An 18,147-nucleotide genomic window follows, 5' to 3' on the forward strand; every position below is an offset into this window, starting at 1 on the left:
TGTAGTATATATTTTGTAGTCAGGCAGTGTAATGCCTCCAGCTTTGTTCTTTTTGCTTAAGATTGCTTTGGCTATTCAGGGTCTTTGCAATTCCATACAAATTTTATGACTTTTTTTCTATCTGTGAAGTACGTTATTGGTATTTTGATAGAGACTGCATTAAATCTGTAGATTGCTTTGGGAAGTATGGACATATTAACAATATTAATTCTTCCAATCCATGAACATGGGGTATCTTTCCATTTATTTGTGTCCTCTTCAATTTCTTTCAACAAGGTTTTCTAGTTTTTATTGTATATATTAAACCATCCTTGCATCCCTGGGATGAATCCCACTTGATAATGGTGTATAATCATTTTGATGTGCTGTTGCATCTGGTTTGCTAATATTTTGTTGAGAATTTCTTCATCTATGTTCATCAGGGATATTGGCCTATAGTTTTGTTTGTTTGTTTGTTTTTTCTGTCCCCTTGTCTGGTTCTGGTATCAAGTTAATGCTGCCCTTGGACAATGAGTATGGAAGAATTTCCTTCATTTCAATTTTTTGAATAGTTTGAGAAAATTGGTATTAGTTCTTCTATAAATGTTTGGTACTATTCAGTAGTGAAGCCATCAGGTCCTAGGCTTTTCTTTTCTTTTTATTACTGCTTCAATCTTGTTACTCATTATTGGTCTGTTCAGGTTTTTCTATTTCTTCATGGTTCAATCTCAGTAAGTTGTATGTGTCCAAGAATTTTTCTTTTTCATCTCAGTTTTCCGATTTGTTGGTGTATAGTTGTTCATAATAGTCTCTAATTCTGTTCTGATATTTATTATTTCTTTCCTTCCACTAATTTGGAGTTTGGTTTGTTCTTGTTTTTCTGGTTCTTTGACGTGCAATGTTAGGTTGTTTAAGGTCTTCCTACATTTTTGATGTAGGCATTTATTGCTGTAAACATCCCTCTTACAACTGCTTTTGCTGTATTCCATAGGTTTTGGTACATTGTGCTTCCATTTTTATTTGTCTCAAAATTTTTTAATTTCCTTCTTAATTTCTTCATCAACCTTGGTTATTCAGGAGCATGTTGTTTAATTTCCATGTAGGAGCATGTTGTTTAATTTCCATGTATTTGTGTACTTTCCAAAGTTTCTCTTGTTATTGATTTCTAGTTTTATTCCATTGTGGTCAGAAAAGATACTTGATACAATTTCAATTTTTAAAAATTTGTTATGACTTGCTTTGTGCTCTGATATATGGTCTATCATGGTGAATGTTCTATGTGCTGTTTCAAAGAAACATGCATTCTGCAGATATTGAATAGAATATTGTGTAACTGTTCAGTCCTTTCGATCTAGAGTGCAGTTTAACTCCGATGTTTCTTTCTTGATTTTCTGTCTGGATAATCTGTCCATTGCTGAAAGTGGGGTGTTGAAGTCCCCCTCCCCTACTATTATCATATAGCAATCTATCTCTCCCTTTAGGTCTATTAATACTTGCTTTTTTATTCAGGTGTGCCAACATTAGGTGCATACGAATTTCTAATTGTTGTATCTTCTTGATGTATTCACCCTTTATCATTGTATAATGGCCATCTTTGTCTCTTTTACAATTTTTTAACTTAAAATCAAATTTATCTGATATATTATAGCTACTCCTGCTCTTTTTTGGTTTACATTTGCATAGAATATCTTTTCCCATCCTTTTACTCTCAGTCTATGAGTGTCCTTATGGATGAAGTGAGTCACTTGCAGACAGCATATAGTTGGGTCTTCTTTTTTAAACCACCCAGCCACTCTATGTCTTTTAATTATAGAATTTAATCTATTTACATTTAAGATAATTACTGATAGATAAGAACTTTACTCCTTCCATATTGTTACTTCTTTTCTAGTTGTTTTGTAGATCCCTTCTTCCTCTTTTACTATCTCGCTTTGTCCATAAGTGGTTTTCTCTAGAAGTATGTCTTAATTCCTTGCTTTTTATTTTTAGTGTATCTATTACAGATTTTTGCTTTGTAGTTATGATAAGCCTTACAAAGAATGTTATAGTTACAAATATTTTGAAGTGATAGCAACTTAATTTTGATCACAAAGAAAATAAGCAGATACACAAAAAAACTCTACCTTTTAACTCCATCTCCCCCATTTTGAATTTCTGATGTCACAATTTATATCTTTTATATTAGATAAATTTTATATTAGTTCCTTAACTAACTGATGTAGATATTCTTTTTAAAAGTTTTGTCTTTTAGTCTTTATACTAAATATATGTGGTTTACACACACCATGATTATAGTATTAAAGTACTGAAGTAAATAAAATTTGTCTGTATACTTACTTCTAACAGTGAATTTTATATCTTCAGACATTTTCTTGTTATATGTTAGCATTCTTTTCTTTCAGTTTGAAGAACTTGCTTTAGCATTTCTTGTAGGACAGGTCTGATAGTGATGAATTCCCTCAGCTTTTGTTTTTCTGGGAAAGTCTTCAGCTACCTTTAATTTCTGAAGGATAGCTTTGCTGGGTACAGTATTGGCTGGCAGTTATTTCTCCTTCAGCATTCTGAATATATCATCCCACTTACTCCTGGCCTGCAAGGTTTCTGCTGAGAAGTCTATTGCCTGGTGTAGTGGAACTCCCTTATATGTTACAAGGGTACTTCAGAAAGTTAATGGAAATATTTGTATTATCTTTTAATTCTATTTTTTCACAAAATTTTTGAAGTACCCTTGTATTTGCTTTTTTTTCTCTCACTGTTTTCATAATCCTCTGTCTTTAACCTTTGAGAATTTGCTTATTATATGTCTAGGGGTAGTTTTATTTGAGTTAAATCTGATTTTTGACCTTTGACTTTCCTGAGCCTGAATATTTATATCTTTCTCCAGGTTTAGAAAGTTTTCTTTTATTATTTATTTGAATATGCTTTCTACATCTTTGTCTTTCTCAACTCCCTTTCAAACTTTAATGACCTGAATATTTGCTCTTTTGATGTCCCATAGATCCTATAAGCTTTCTTCATTCTTTTGTTTACTTCCCTGACTTTGTATTTTCAAATAGCCTGTCTTCCAGCTCACTGAATCTTTCTTCTGTTTGGTCAATTCTGCTATTGATGTTCTCTATTGCATTTTTTCATTTTGTTCATTGTTTTTTAGCCCCAGGATTTTGTTATTTCAATTTCTCTGTTAAGTTTCTAAATTGTTTGTGTTTTCTTGAAGTTTGTTGAGTTTCCCTGAAATAGCTATTTTGAATTCTTTCTTGAGAGATCACACACCTCCATCAGTCTCTGGTATCTTATTTTGTCCATTTTGTGAGGTCACATTTCTTTAAATATTCTTCATGCTTGTGGATATGCGACATTATCTGCATGCTGACAGGTTAGATATTTATTCTAGTCTTCATAGTCAGGCTTTGTTTATGCTCGTCCTTCTTCTATAGGTCTTCCAGAGATTCTGAGCATATTGATTGTTCTGTTCCTGAAGGCTGTGACCACTATAGCCTTCTCAGTACCATAGGGAGCTCTAAGCACAGGTTTGCCATGAGTCTCACAAGGACTCTGAGGTTGGAATAGCCCTTTGGCCCAGATGGAACTAGAGAAGACCCAAGGAGGATACCTGGGCTGTGTGGGAAAGCTGACCAGGAACCCAAGCCCAGAGCTAGTCCCGATGGCCCAGATGATCATGCCTCCCAGCAGTACCACGCACAGACAAGATAGTTCTTTGACTACACTAAAAGGGCCTGGAGCCAAGATTGGGACCACTCAGTATCTGCTGTGAGAAAGAGGCTAACAAGCCTGTATTATTGGCTCTTCTGGGTGTGTGTATCTGCACAGGTTCATGCACAGGTGGGATAGTTTCTCATCCATTAACAGGAGGGGCTGGAGCTGAGGCTGGTCCTCCTCAGGATCTGCTGTGGCAAGGAGGCTGGCAAACCTGTCCATTGGTTCAGACAGGCACTTGTCTCCCAGTGGGAGACAAGTCTGAATATGTCTTTAACTGCAGCAAAGTCTGAATATGTCTTTAACTGCAGCAGGCAGGGCTGGAGCTGAGACTGGGCCCCTTCAGGTTCTTCTGTGGAACAGTGACCAGCAACCTTGTCTTATTGGCTCAGGCAGGTCTGCTTCTCACAACCAGACCCTGCATAGGTGGGACAGGTCACTGATTGCACTGGGAGGGGTCGGAGCTGAGACTGTGTCCCCTCTGGATCTGCTGTGAGAAGAAGGCTGGCACTTCTATCATGGAGGCTCAGATTCTCAGGCTGCTAGATATGGGTGAGTCTCCCTCTGGGTCCATGTGCAATCAGTTTTAGGCTGGGACCTCAGCTGAGAGGGGTTTGAAGAGGGCAATGTTCAGGTTCATTGCCAAAACCAACGTTAGCAGGCAGACAAGCATCTCTGCCAAGACACTAGCATGTGTTCTTCATCCTGGACTCCTTAACAAACGGTTATGGTTGCAGGCTGAAGGCCAAATGGGGCTGTAGCCAAGCGATTTGGGAAGGAGGCCATTTCTGAGTTTGAACCCAAGTGGACAATCATCAGGTCTGCTACTGGGTGCTGATCTGCACTCTCAAAATGGTTTTTCTAGGTCTTGGGCTCCACTGGGGTTTCACAACCTCCTACCTGAATCTTGAAGTTCCGTGAGAGAGACTTATCTCTGTGGATATGTGCAGAATTGTTGTAGTTGTGGGGGAATATGAGTGGGTTACCTCCTTTCCACCATCTTGCTGACATCACTCTCCTCACACTACTTGATTTTTAAGCTTACTATAAAGCTATAGTAATCAGCAGTCACATTGGTGTAAAAATAAACATTTAAATCAATAGATCAGAATAGAGTCTAGAAATGAAAACACACATATATGCTTAAATGATTTTCAAAGATGTGAAGGTAATTCAGAACCTAATCTCACATATGCACAAAAATTTACTTGAAATACATCATAGACTTAATTGTGAATCCTTAAACTTGTAAAACTCCTAGAAAAGGAGTAAATCATTGTGACCCTGGGTTAGGCAAATATTTCATAGCTATGTCACAAAAAACACAATTCACAAAAGAAAAAAAGTGATAAATTAGATCTCATCAAAATTTAAAGTTTTGCTCCTCAAAAGACACCATAAGGAAAATGAAAAGACAAGCCATCAACTGGGAAAAATCATTTGCAAAACATATTTTTGATAAAGCACTTGTGTCCAGAATATATAAACAACTTTTATAATTCAATAAAAACAAGAAGACAATCCAATTAAAAAATGGCCAAGGCTGGTCAGTTAGCTCAGTTGGTTAGAGCATGGTGCTGATAACACCAAGGTGCAAGTCTCAATCCCTGTACCGGCCAGCCACCAACAAATAAAAATAAAAAAATTGATTTGAAGAGACATTTCATCAAAGAAGATATACTAATTGCAAATAAGCACATAGATGTTTGATATCATGAGACATTAGGGAACTGCAAATTAAAACCACAATGAGAAACTACCACTATAATCCTGCTAAAATGGCTAAGATCAAGAAAACTAACAATATCAAGTGTTGGTGAATATGTGGCAGAATCAGAACCATGTAAAATGTAAAATGGTACAACTAATTTGGAAAACAGTTTGACAGTTACTTAAAAAGTTAAACATATACTTACCATGTGACCCAGAAATTCCACTCCTAGGTATCTACCCAACAGAAATAAAATCATGTCCACACAAAGACTTGCATGTAAATGTTCACTGCCAAAAACTGGAAACAACTCAAACTTCAACCAACTAGTGAATGGATAAACAAAGGTAGTATATCCATGCAATGGAACACTACTCAACACTAAAAATCCCCAAACCATTGATATATGCAACAATATGGATGAACCTCAAAAACATTACACCAAACGAAAGAAGGTAGAGACATAAGTCAACATACTATATGATTCAATTTCTATGAAATTCTAGAAAAAGGAAAAACTATAGAAATAGTAAGAGTGTGGTTGCTTGGAGCTGGGGGTAGGAGCAGGGATCAACAATAAATGGGAATGAGAGAACTTTTACTAGTGGTGGAAATGTTAGAATATTAGATTGTGGTATGGTTACACAAGTACATTTACTACAAATCAACAATCTCCACATTCTGAAGAAAATTTTTGAGGTCTTATGGAGTTAGGTGATTATGTTCTATGTCACTTTCTGGGGTTTTAGTTTCATCCACATGAATATTTGAGTATAGAAATATGTGATTCCATATGTCCAAAGTACTTTTAAAGCAGGAATTTCATATGGTTCAACCTAAATATTTGGGCAGAAATCAATTTCATATGGTTCAACCTAAATATAAGAAGAACTAGAGTAGATGAGGCAAGATTAACAACAGATTGGTAAATTTAATGAAAGAGGAAAGGAAACTTGAATGGAATCTGGATAGGCAGAAATTGGAAAAGGGATTTCTAATATATAACTGATAGCCATTGATGAGGCTCTAGTTACCAACGTAACACTACAGTCAAGAGTTGCATTTCTAAACAATGGAAATCTTAGCCATTAAGAACACTAAACTGTTAACAGTGGTTAGCTCTAGAGAGGAGAGGAGAAGTGGGATTGGTTAAGGGACTTCTGCTCAATGTTAAAGCTAGAATTTTTATAAGGATTTAGAGATTTATTCACATATTACTGGTATAACTAAAATAAATATTTTTTATTTATAAAAATAAAAGAAAAAGAAAAAAATGCTGGAAGCAAAGCTCCCATATATTTAAGGCAAGAGTGAAAATATTTTTTTGTCTTTAAAAAAAACTTAAAAACTTAAATATAATTATTGTGTAATCCAGTTATGAGTATATAATCCAACATGTATACATAATCAATTTAAGATTTTAATGTACTTTTAGAGATTCTGGAAATATGGAAGCATCATGTCATACCTAAATCTTACATGCTATTTATTATTCATCCATTCTCATACCAAAAGCACTCTTTTTGGAGGGCCATACCATCCACTTAGTTTACTGCTCTCTCATCATCATCAATGTCATTTATCTACTTCCATATCACTCTTGGATATTCACCAAGTGGTACAGGAAGTGCTCAGTTTCCCTGGGCTCCGGTTTCAGGACACACCTCTGGGTTTCCAGCCACTCTCTGAGGTCTCAGGCCGCCTCCTCTGGGCTCTCCCCTGGAGGAAAGCTATTGTTGCCAGTTAGACCTACTGTCAGCACCAACACAGGGAAAATGAGACCAAAAGGGGCTGGCTTACACAAATCCAGTGGCTGGGCATGCTCAATAGAGAGCACAGAATATTATTGAGTGTACCTGATGCCGTGCAATAGGGTCTGACCAATGAACATGGTCCAGGAAGAGACTGACTGAACATGTGCAAGACTAAATGTAACATAACTGGGAACCACCTCCTTAACTGAATATTCATTAGATAGAGAAACTACAAAAGCCAAATCCCAGCAGAAGGCAGGGCTGTTGCTCACTTTCCTGGAGGCCACCTGCACTTTGCCAGCTGACATGTCTACACTTTACTTTCTATCAGACTCACTTTCAGCAGGCAGCTGCTGCTCATTCTCTGGAGCCAGCCTGCACTTTGTACTGAACTTCCAGTACGTTTTCCATGCTCTTGTGTTAGACTTGATGTCTGTACTCGACTTACTTTTGTGTTAAAGGTGGTGGGTCCTGCTCAGTCTCTGGAGCATGTTGCTCTCTGTGGAACCTGCATTTCTTATCTGTTACATTAAGCCCATTCTCCCTTTCTACTGTTACTCTGCCCCCGAATTCTTTCCTGTGGCAGAGTCAAGAAGCTGGCAAGAGGACTGGGTGGGTTCAGGCTGACTATCGGACCCCCCAGACCCTACCTCCAACATCACAAGGACTGTGGCACCAAGTAGTCTCTCTCTCAGCCCATTTTCCTGTGCCAATGACAGAAGAATTCCATATCCCTAAGATTACCTTAACCTCACAGTTTACTATGCCAGCATCCTACTCTCTTGGTAGACACCTAGCCAAGTTTTACAAACTCATTTGCCTTTGGGGGTGAAGTGGGTAATAATATGAGTAAAGCTGAGTGTACATGGGGTTGACTGTCATTCAAATACAAAATTATAAAAAAACACTGTGCAGATTTTAAAAAGTACTTCTGCAAATTAAATTTAACTGGTAGTCCATTACTATATCTCCCAATTCCTATTGTTTTCAAAGTTTTTACAAAGTTTGTCTTTCCTCAATAGGTAATATATAAAAATTTTATATCTTCCTTTAAAGTTATTTGAAATTTAAAAATAATCAAATTATTAAGACTAAAACCCTAATCACAACAATTATATTACAGAAAATGTTTTTCTAAACTACAACAGTCCACCACTACTCTTCCCTACCCCATTTGGAAATATTGTCCGTAGACCATATCATCACCTGGAACTACACCATCTCTGAAATTTAAAAACAAATATATTATAAATACAGATTGTCTCACTTTACTATTGCTAGCACAACGGCTTTTCAACTTCACAGAAACCTTCCCATCTCTCTTTTTACTCATCTTGGAAATTACTTTAGTCAGGGCCCTTTGCCATTTACTAGAACTACTTTCTCAAAGATCAGTAAGAAACTCCCTCAAACTCTTCTGCTAATGTACAAAACCATTTGCATTTCACAATCACATGTTGTACCTTCTGTCTAAAATACCTTGCACCTTTTAATTCTTACTCATATTCAAAGATCTGTCTCCAGCCATATCTCCTCTAAAAGCTTTCAGAACAAGCTGCTTCCCCACCCTAAACTAAGCCACACTGTGTTTTCTCCAGCCTCAACCTCTCACCCCCAGCTGCTTCAATACCACACATATTTAACAAGCATATAACATGGAAAAATTTTACATTTACTATTAATAAAGGATTTTAAACTGGAAGAAGACAAAGATAATTCTGTTTGACATTTTATGGACTAGTCATTTTAAAACTAAAAAGTTAAGCCATAGCTATCAACCAGATCTTAATCAAAGAGAAGCACAGATCTCTTTGTAATACAGACTTGAAAACAGAAAAAAATCCCAGTTAAACCTCAGCAAATAAACATTAAATTGATTCCCAGGAGTATTTCCCAATTTATGGATTCTTTCTGACTCTCTGTCAATCCACCAGAAGTCTGTTTTTTTGTTTTGTTTCTTTTGCAGCTGGGTGGAATGGGGAACAAAGGTCTGTTCTTAAAAGTGAGGAAAGGGTGAGGATGGATGGTTTGCAGGTTTAAAGTTTATTTCATATACTGTATGACAATCCTTAACTGAAAAATACTTTGTCAATGGGCTGCCTTAGACTTCTATATCACATTTTCCATACAAGATATAATACTATTTCAACTATATTTAATTATCATTTATATATATGTGCATGTACATACATAGGCTTATGCTGAAAATTAGATTCTCAAGTCTAGCTGAGAACCATATATCATACAACATGCCCATGTGTGTGTGATCTTGCTCACCCTGTACAAAATGGAGTACTTTCTTGGTCAATCACTCCTTTGTTGTTCCCAACATTTTCAAATAGGGAAGAAATGATTAACAGGGAAGTGATAAAAACTTGAATATTGTGTGAGAGGGTAAGCGAGAGGTATAACAGGTCAAATATTTATTTAGAAAATAGTTTTGATTTATTTATAGATAAAATAGAAAGTGGTATCTCCACCCCTTCTACTACTTGGAAATTCCCTTGGATTAATAAACTCTGCCCCTACCAGCAGGAGTATGAGATAAACTTCATTCATAATTCGAAGAATGTTCCTAATTATTTAGCATTTGGTAAGCATTTCTAAAAAGTTCAGAACTCGTATAAGCAAAGGAGCTAGAAGTTTGGCTTTTTGTAAGTCACCCAGCATCATATTGTTTTAAAGCTGCGTAGAAAGAGCACCAATAAAAAAAAAAACCAACATCGTTGATATATACCTTAGTACATCACTCATCTATTTATCAAAATCTTAATTTTCTAACCTGGAATGTCGGAGGCTGTCCTTTTTGTTTTTTGCAGAACACAATGTGCATTCACAGCCAACTGCATGGGGCTTGGGTAGAGATACATCCTGTTTTAAGAGCATTGTAAGAATTTCATAGTTGTTACGATGAGCAGCTAAAATGACAGGTGCAACATCCATAGTTGTTGAATACTCAGGATTCTGAATTCGTTCCATTAATTTCTGGAAAATATTTATATAAATGTCCAAAAGTTATTATTTGTGACTTCAAAATGTGTTTATCTGAAGAATGAATGAAAAAAATAGGAAGGCACAAAGAACTTAAGAATTATTTTAAGGAATATGATAAACATTTTACATGGACTAAATTTTTTTTAAACATCAAAACTTAACTCTAATAAATGCAGTATGATCATAACAGACAAAATCTTCAATAGGTAACATTCATATAACTAGAATTCCGTTTCCCTAACAAAGAAGTGAGGATATTTAGAGAAATACCTTAGGAAAAAGATTTAATTTGCTCAAGATTAAAGAAATATTCATGATAAGAATAAAGAACATAAATTTTAGAAAAATAATATAACGAGAAAACAGAAATGTTCCATAGGCAGAATATAATAAACTCATGAGAAAATCTTTAAAAATTCCACCTCTATGGCAAACTTTGTCACACTGATAGCAATGAAGCTATCTGAAAGGAATAAGTAAATAGGAAGCACTCTTCAGTTTGTATAATTCTCTACACATTCCCAATCACAACCTTTACTACTTCCTATTACAAATGCACAAAAAAAAAAAAAAAAATCCTAGTCACTATTCAGTGAGTCCTGGAACTGTTAGGTACTTACATTTATCATTTCATTTAATCCCCACAGTAGCCTGCAAAACAGAGCATTATAATCCCCATGACGAAACTGAGGCTCAGAGAAGTTAATATGTCCAACCCGCACAACAGAGTGGCAGAGTGCTGATAAGAATTCAGATTTGTATTACTCCGGAGCCTGAGCTCCTTCCCCTACGTGGGCCCATAGGCCTGGTGAAGGCATTAAATGAGGGGGAAAAGTTAGTAATTAAAGAATCAGGATTAAATTAAAAGGTTGACTATTTTATGACTGTTGCATATTCTTTCCAATACTTCTCACTTTTTCTCAGAGGTTTCCCTGAGAGCTGTTTGATTCCACAGTGTAAATTCATCAAGCTTACATTTTTGATAATTTTTATTAACATTGTAATGTATACTCATTATAAAATATCTGAAAGATGTAGAAAAGCAGAAAGAATAAAAATACCTATATTTCTATTACCCAAATAACATTTTACAGTACAGTGTTTCCTTCTAATCTTTTCTCTACCACACCCCTTTTTGCATAAATAGGTATGCTAAGCACTAGTGATTAAAAACAATGGTTCTTAGTATTTCCAAAATCAAGGAGCCTTTTAATAATCTCATAAAGCTTTAGCCCAGGATCTTCAGCGAAAAATATTCATGCACAGAATTTTTTATGCAATTTAAGGAAGCTCATAGACTGTTTTCAAGATATTTGATTTTACTAATTTAAATAATACCACACAAAACCTTATGAAAACAGCTTTTTCCAAATTTGGGATTATCTCATTAACATAGAACACCAAAAGTCGAATTATAAATTTAAAGGCCATGAACAGTTTGAAGTTCTTGGTGCATATTATCAAAGTCTTTTTAATAGTCTATACTACCAACAATATGATAATGTACCCATTTTACTCTAATGCTTTACTCACCAGCACTGGGCATGATCACTTCGAATTTATGAATGAGAAATACTATCATGAAATTTTACTGTCTTTTTCTTTGATTAGTATTAAGTTTTAATATTTTCCAATATTCTTATCTGTTTTCCCTGTCTTTTATGAATATTTTGTTTATAAACTTCCCATTTACTTACTGGGGACTTCAGATTAATGAACAGAGAAACCTAAAATTAGCCCTTTTCCATCTTATCGTTGCATTACTGGCTATAAAGAAGAGAAAATTACATTTAATCTCTTAAAAGTGTCTCTCATGTTTCCTATGAAACATACGTAACTATATGAAAAATATTAGTAGACATGCATAAGATTAAAGTTCATAATTTCATTGTTTGTAATATAATCTATGTACTATAAAATAAACAACCTGCATTTGAAAGTTAATTGCCAAAAAGACAATTTTGACAAGCCAAGAATACAGAATGAATTCACTGAAATGGTAAAAGAAAGTATATTAAAATTTTTAATATTGTCTGTCTAGAAGTAATAGGCCTACTGTGATCTTACTGTCACTGGAAGTATTCAAAGAAAGGCTGATTCACCTTTATTTGTTAGAATATAAAGTGTTCTGGGCCAGCCCGTGGCTCACTTGGGAGAGTGTGGTGCTGAGAACACCAAGGCCAAGGGTTTAGATCCCTATATAGGGATGGATGGTTGCTCACTTGGGAGAGCGTGGTGCTGACGACACTAAGTCAAGAGTTAAGATCCCCTTACCAATTAACTTATTAAAAAAAAAAAAAAAAAAATAGAAAGTGTTCTTCTACTGGGTAGGTGAGGACGGCCAAGGCTTAACTGACAATGACAAAGATTTAACTGACAATGGTAATGGTGATGAAATAATACCAGTCAGTGGTTCCAATACTCTACCACACTCTACTCTTCCCACCCCCACAAGAAAGGAAATGAGGCTACAAGGTGGAAGAAGTATATCAAAATATAATAGCAACTGCAGGATAAATGGCAGAAAATTGAATAGGATTCTAGATATTTCTGATCTTTCAAAAAGGGACTATATTCTTAGCCCTTTTTCTTTATTCGTGTTAGTTCATTATCACCACTTAAACTAGGTGGTACTATCCTCTGGAGAAAGTCACACTTTTGTACTAGTCTACGTGAGCAGAATATTTTTCAGTTAATACATGATAAAGTATGCAATTTAGCAGAGTGTCTCATAGTTCTCTGATCATGGCAAATAGCCTGCAAACCAATTTATAATTCTTTCTTAAAACAATATTTTTCTTCTTAAAACAATATTTTTCTTCTCAGTTTTTAAATTAGTATTTATTTGATTATTAGTGACTATCTTCCTAATTACAGACGCAATAAAGAAAAAAAGAGTAAGAAAAAGATATCCTCAATTTGGTCAGTCAATAAGAGATGAGTACTGTTAGGTAAAATTTTGCTGCATTTCCAAACAAGCCCTTTTCTATGCATATTTTTAACCTTAGATCAAATTATATGTACAATTTACTGTTTCTCCCCCTTTTTTATTCACTTACTATCTCATATTTTTCCATGTTCCTAAATATCCTTATTTTTAAAAGGATATTTAAATGATTGCATAATATTCCATTGTGTGTATATGTAATTATTTATATTTCCTATCTTCTATTTTGGGATGTTTAGATTGTGTCACATAGTGGGTTTTTTTGTTTTTTTTTTTCACTGCTACAAGTAAGATTGCAAGCAACATTTTTGTCCACATTTATGACCATTTCCTTGATAGGTTCCTACAGGAGAAAGCACTAGGTTAAAAAATATCAACACCTTTCTTGTTTATGACACATCTTGCCAAAATGCATTCCCAAAATACCTGCCTCACCAGTGGTATATGAGACTGTATTACTCTCTTGCCATCAATGATTATTATTTAAAAAAAATATTTGCTGGGGCCAGCCTGTGGCTCACTTGGGAGAATGTGGTGCTGATAACACCAAGGCCACAGGTTTGGATCCCATATAGGGATGGCCAGTTAGCTCACTGGGTGAGCATGGTGCTGACAACACCAAGCCAAGGGTTAAGATCCCCTTACCGGTCATTATTTTAGAAAAAAAAAAAATTGCTAATTTGATAAGTAAAAGTTAGTGTCTCATATTTTACTATCAGTAATGCTTAATATTTTACATTTTCTTTTCTGATTTTTTTCATGTTTTTTCAAATATGATTTTGGTATTTTTCATCATTGGAATAACATTAAAATTATTAGTTTGTAATATATGCTGCAATATCTTTCTCTAATTATCCATCTGCTTTCTAAATTTTACCTAATGTTTGAATTCCAGAAATTTAACTTCTATAACAGCCAAAGACTGTGCCACTGTGATTTCTATTGCTTTCATGCTTAAAAAGTCCTTCCAATCCCAAACAGTTAAATGTTCACCTACATTTTCTTCCAGTTTTATGGTTTCATGGTTTACATTTAATTCTTAAATCTATCTGGAAACTAATCTACATTTTCAACATTACCTGCAGAATAGTCCAAACTAAAAATACTGGTCTACACTGACAAAATTATGAAAATATCAACTAATTTAAAAAAGGTTTCCTGAAAGCAATATTAATTATTCTTGCAAGTGTGTACTTACTTTAAAGTAATATCTTACAGAGTAAAAAAAAATCTAATTTTTAGAAACAAAATAAATTTGGGGGAAGAAAAAAATGGAAATGGGGTAGGAGATCTATTTTGGTTCAAAAATCCAAATTAATAAATATTTAAGAGTACTAACTACTATAGTTGGTCTTGATGATCGTTTTGGTCGATGAGTAAGTAGTATATCAACAGCTCCCACTACTTCAGAGTCGATTGCCACCAAAAGTGCATCTGCGGACTTTAAAAAAAAAAAGTTAAAAATGAAAATGAAGATAAAAAGGTAAACTATTTATTTTTACTAATTCATAAATAAATCTTAAAAAATTTTAAACTGTATTATATACAGTAATACTGGATCTTCAAAAATTTGGACTGTACATCTTGCTTGCCTTAGCAGTACTTCTGTGTACCACAATACACACGTTTCTGTCCTCCTTTTAATGCATGAGCTGGTAAAAATAATGAATGCTTGATAGAAAGGATTATTAGTGGAGTAGTGCTAATCCATGCAGTATTTAAAGTTGAAATGTTTTTTCAAGATCTTTACTCTTGAACTGTGGACCAAAAGAATTTTAACATTCCATATCTATAAAAGAAATTGCCAGGAACTACTACGACAGGTAAAGGATTGTGTTCAGTCTAATAAAAATGATCATCATCAATGCAACCATGAGGAAAGGGAAGAATAGAAAATATATAAAGGGGAAAGCCCTCTATTCTCATCTCAAAACATACACGGCTAACTGAAATGGCACAAATTTGACATTAGTATTAGCATTCTTATCAAGTATAAATCACAAAGAATTATGCTACCAAAGTTCATAGAGAAAGAAGAGAGAAGTGATTTTACAGTTGTACTGTCAATCCATAGCTCATTGTGAAGATCCAACTTTGACAGAAGGAAAAACTAAGTAGACAGAGGAAATGGGACTTTTTAACTTTGTGTAACAAAGCCTACAGTTCTATTGGCAACCTTGACATCAGGTTTTTGTTTCTTGTTTTTCAAGGAAAACCACAAAGGCAGAAGGAAAACACGGGAATAAATAATGATTTAATCTAAGAAAATGCCCTAATTATTTTCAATATGTGTTACATTAAAAAGTGTTATAATCTTTAATATCTATCTAAATTAATCAATGTTCTTCCTCTTGGGAATGAAACTATATCAAATCTTTAATATTCATTGCAGCTGAAAAGAGTAAAGCTTTTTTCCACTTTATCTGGATGTCAAAAATAGGACTAAAAATGCCAGACTTTACTTGGATGTCTAAAAATAGGACTAAGCACCCCAAAGAAAGGGTTGAAGTCCTCATTAGAAATCACCTATGTTTTTCCCATAAGAAAAAGTTCCCACCCAGATGAGAAATTTAATCCATTTTATCCCTTAATGTTTTTAGGGTTCATTGGTCTGTAGCCTATGTTTTAAAGTCTAGCATTACTATTTTCTGCTTTGCAAACATTTCTCTTCAGTTTTTAGCATATTCAGTTACTATAGCAAATGAATAAAAAGAACACTGTATCCATTACTACTAAATATTTTATTTATGATTTTTAATTTTAAAGCTAACTATAGTAATGCCAGTGCTCTCAAAGTCAAACACCAGGCAACGTCAACCATCTAAAACATGGATCCTGCTGCAACTTAAAAAAACAAAAACACACATTGAGCTCTCACAGACTGACTTCATGGGCATTGCTTCCCAGAAGAAACAGGCCCAAGCATACTGACTTTGAGTTGTCTATAAATAACAGATATCTGGCTTTCCCAATTATCTTTCAGGTCTTTACTTAATAAGGGTACAGCTAGATTAAAAACAACAAAGTGGGGAAAAAAGAAGAAAAAAATTGCTGAAAGTAGACCACTGAAAAGATAAAATACCAGAATAGCAAGATCACTATCAATGCACAGCAGTCTGAAGCCACTTAATGTAATGACAAATACGTTAATAGTTTCAGACCATATGAAGCAAAGGAAAATGATAGCATTCTCCATGATTCCAACTTGTGATGGTAAAGTTAAATTATATTCAGACACACTACTTAGTAAAGAATAAAGATCTACATTAAATCTTTCAATGCTTAAAAGGATAAGCTTCAGCTATAAAAAATATTCATTTATATAAAAATGTCATGTAAATAAGGAGTTGTTACCATTGACTTATTCTGCAGAAATGGTATGTTATTTGATAAATCAATAGCATTCTGAAGGAAAAAAGGTTCTAAGTTATTTTTAAAATATATTCAGTTATACAAAATGTCTTCACTAATTTTGTTTTCCAATTTCTCAGATATTTGACCATTCCTTATTAAAATCTCTTTGATACATACACTATTTGAGGCCACTATCTTCCTTCTCACCTCAGAATTTTTCTTTTTAACAATTCCCATACTCTTTCCTCTGAGCTTAGAGTAAAAAGCTACTTATTTCCTTTCCAAAGCTAAATTTTCCACCTTAGTATTCTATTTAATGCTCTTCAATCTGTAGGACCTCAGTCGTGCATTCACAGAAACACCAATCCCGGCTTTGACCTCCCAAAACTCTAAATCCTTCCTCACTCTTTGCTAACTTGACTTGATCTTATCTTTCTCTTAACACTCAAGTTTTCTTCTTCCTTTTACTATATCAAACTTCTCAAATCAATGTGTATCAATTTCTTTCATTCTAATAATGCCATACTTTCAAAATTCAATGGTCTTTTCTACCTCCTCATTTTTCTTGATTTCTAAGCAACATATGAAAATTATTTCTTTGGTTTCACAATGCTGCATAATCCTAACTGCCTCTGACATCCTCAGCCATTCATCTGGTCTCCTTTAATGAAATGCTTTCTATCTAATGCCCTTTACTAAATGTAGATACCCCTAAGAATGAATCTGCACCAGCCCATTGCTCTTCTCTGTGATTTCACCCATTCTCATGACATTGGTGGTCATCCCCATGCCCATGACTGCCTACTGTTATCTCTTTAGCCAAGCCTCTCTCTAGAGATATAATCTTCATTTGTGACCATCTGTTGGGGACTGCCTGATATCCCCCAAATCAATAAGGCTAAAACCAAAATTCACATTTCTTTGACCCAAGCTTGACTTCTCTTCTGAACTTGATGTTCTTCTTTCATGCTTCTCCCAGTCACCCGAATATATAAGACTTCCAAATCACCTTGGACTACTTCTCAATTCCCCCTTCCAAATTTAAATATTCACTACAATCTGTCAATCCTTCCTCATAACATCTCTCACATCTGCCTTTTTCCCCCCTCTTCTTATAGCACTATTCTTATAGCAACTATACCAGTTCAGGCCTTAACCTCTTCATATCTGGCTTATTACAAAAATTGCTCACATGGGCTATAGCCTTCTCCACTTTGCATTTTCCAATCTATGCTAAACTCAGCCACTAGATTCATCTTTCTGAAATGCCATTGTACAGATTTCACACCCTTTCTCAAAAATCATTTAATGATAACCCACTGCCTATTACATAAAACCCAAATTCCTTAGCCTGGCATTTCAGGCTCTTTTTATCAGTTTTGTTTTAATTATTTTTCTTGATAATTCCCACTACTCTCTAACCCAAATATTTTGTTCAAAAAGGCTAAGTCAGTTCATTGTCTCAAGAATATACACTGCATGTCCCTTTGTTTACATCCTTCTCCACATCCCCTGTTCCCTACCTATCTATACATTTTTGAGAGCAGATTAGGGTAATAGGTAAGAGCATGGACTCTAGAGCCAGAGTTCAAAAACCTGAGTTCAAATTCCAGGTTTACCAATTACAGCAGACTTTGGACAAGTTACTTAACCTTTCTGTACCTCAGTCTCCTCCTTCATAAAATGGGGCTAAT

General features: G+C 34.7%; 1 protein-coding gene across 1 annotated transcript in view; it reads right to left on the reverse strand.

Annotated features, from left to right (window-relative positions):
• Positions 1 to 18,147, reverse strand: part of TRPC1 (transient receptor potential cation channel subfamily C member 1) — a 99,617-nt gene that overhangs the window by 67,368 nt on the left and 14,102 nt on the right. The window contains exons 3-4 of the mRNA XM_063113885.1: positions 14,439 to 14,540; positions 9,941 to 10,143 (exon numbers count right to left, since the gene is read on the reverse strand). Coding sequence (XP_062969955.1) covers positions 9,941 to 10,143; positions 14,439 to 14,540 — 305 coding nt within the window. The remainder of the gene's footprint in view (positions 1 to 9,940; positions 10,144 to 14,438; positions 14,541 to 18,147) is intronic.

This window comes from Cynocephalus volans, chromosome 11 (assembly GCF_027409185.1).
Source record: "Cynocephalus volans isolate mCynVol1 chromosome 11, mCynVol1.pri, whole genome shotgun sequence".
Classification (NCBI taxonomy): domain Eukaryota; kingdom Metazoa; phylum Chordata; class Mammalia; order Dermoptera; family Cynocephalidae; genus Cynocephalus; species Cynocephalus volans.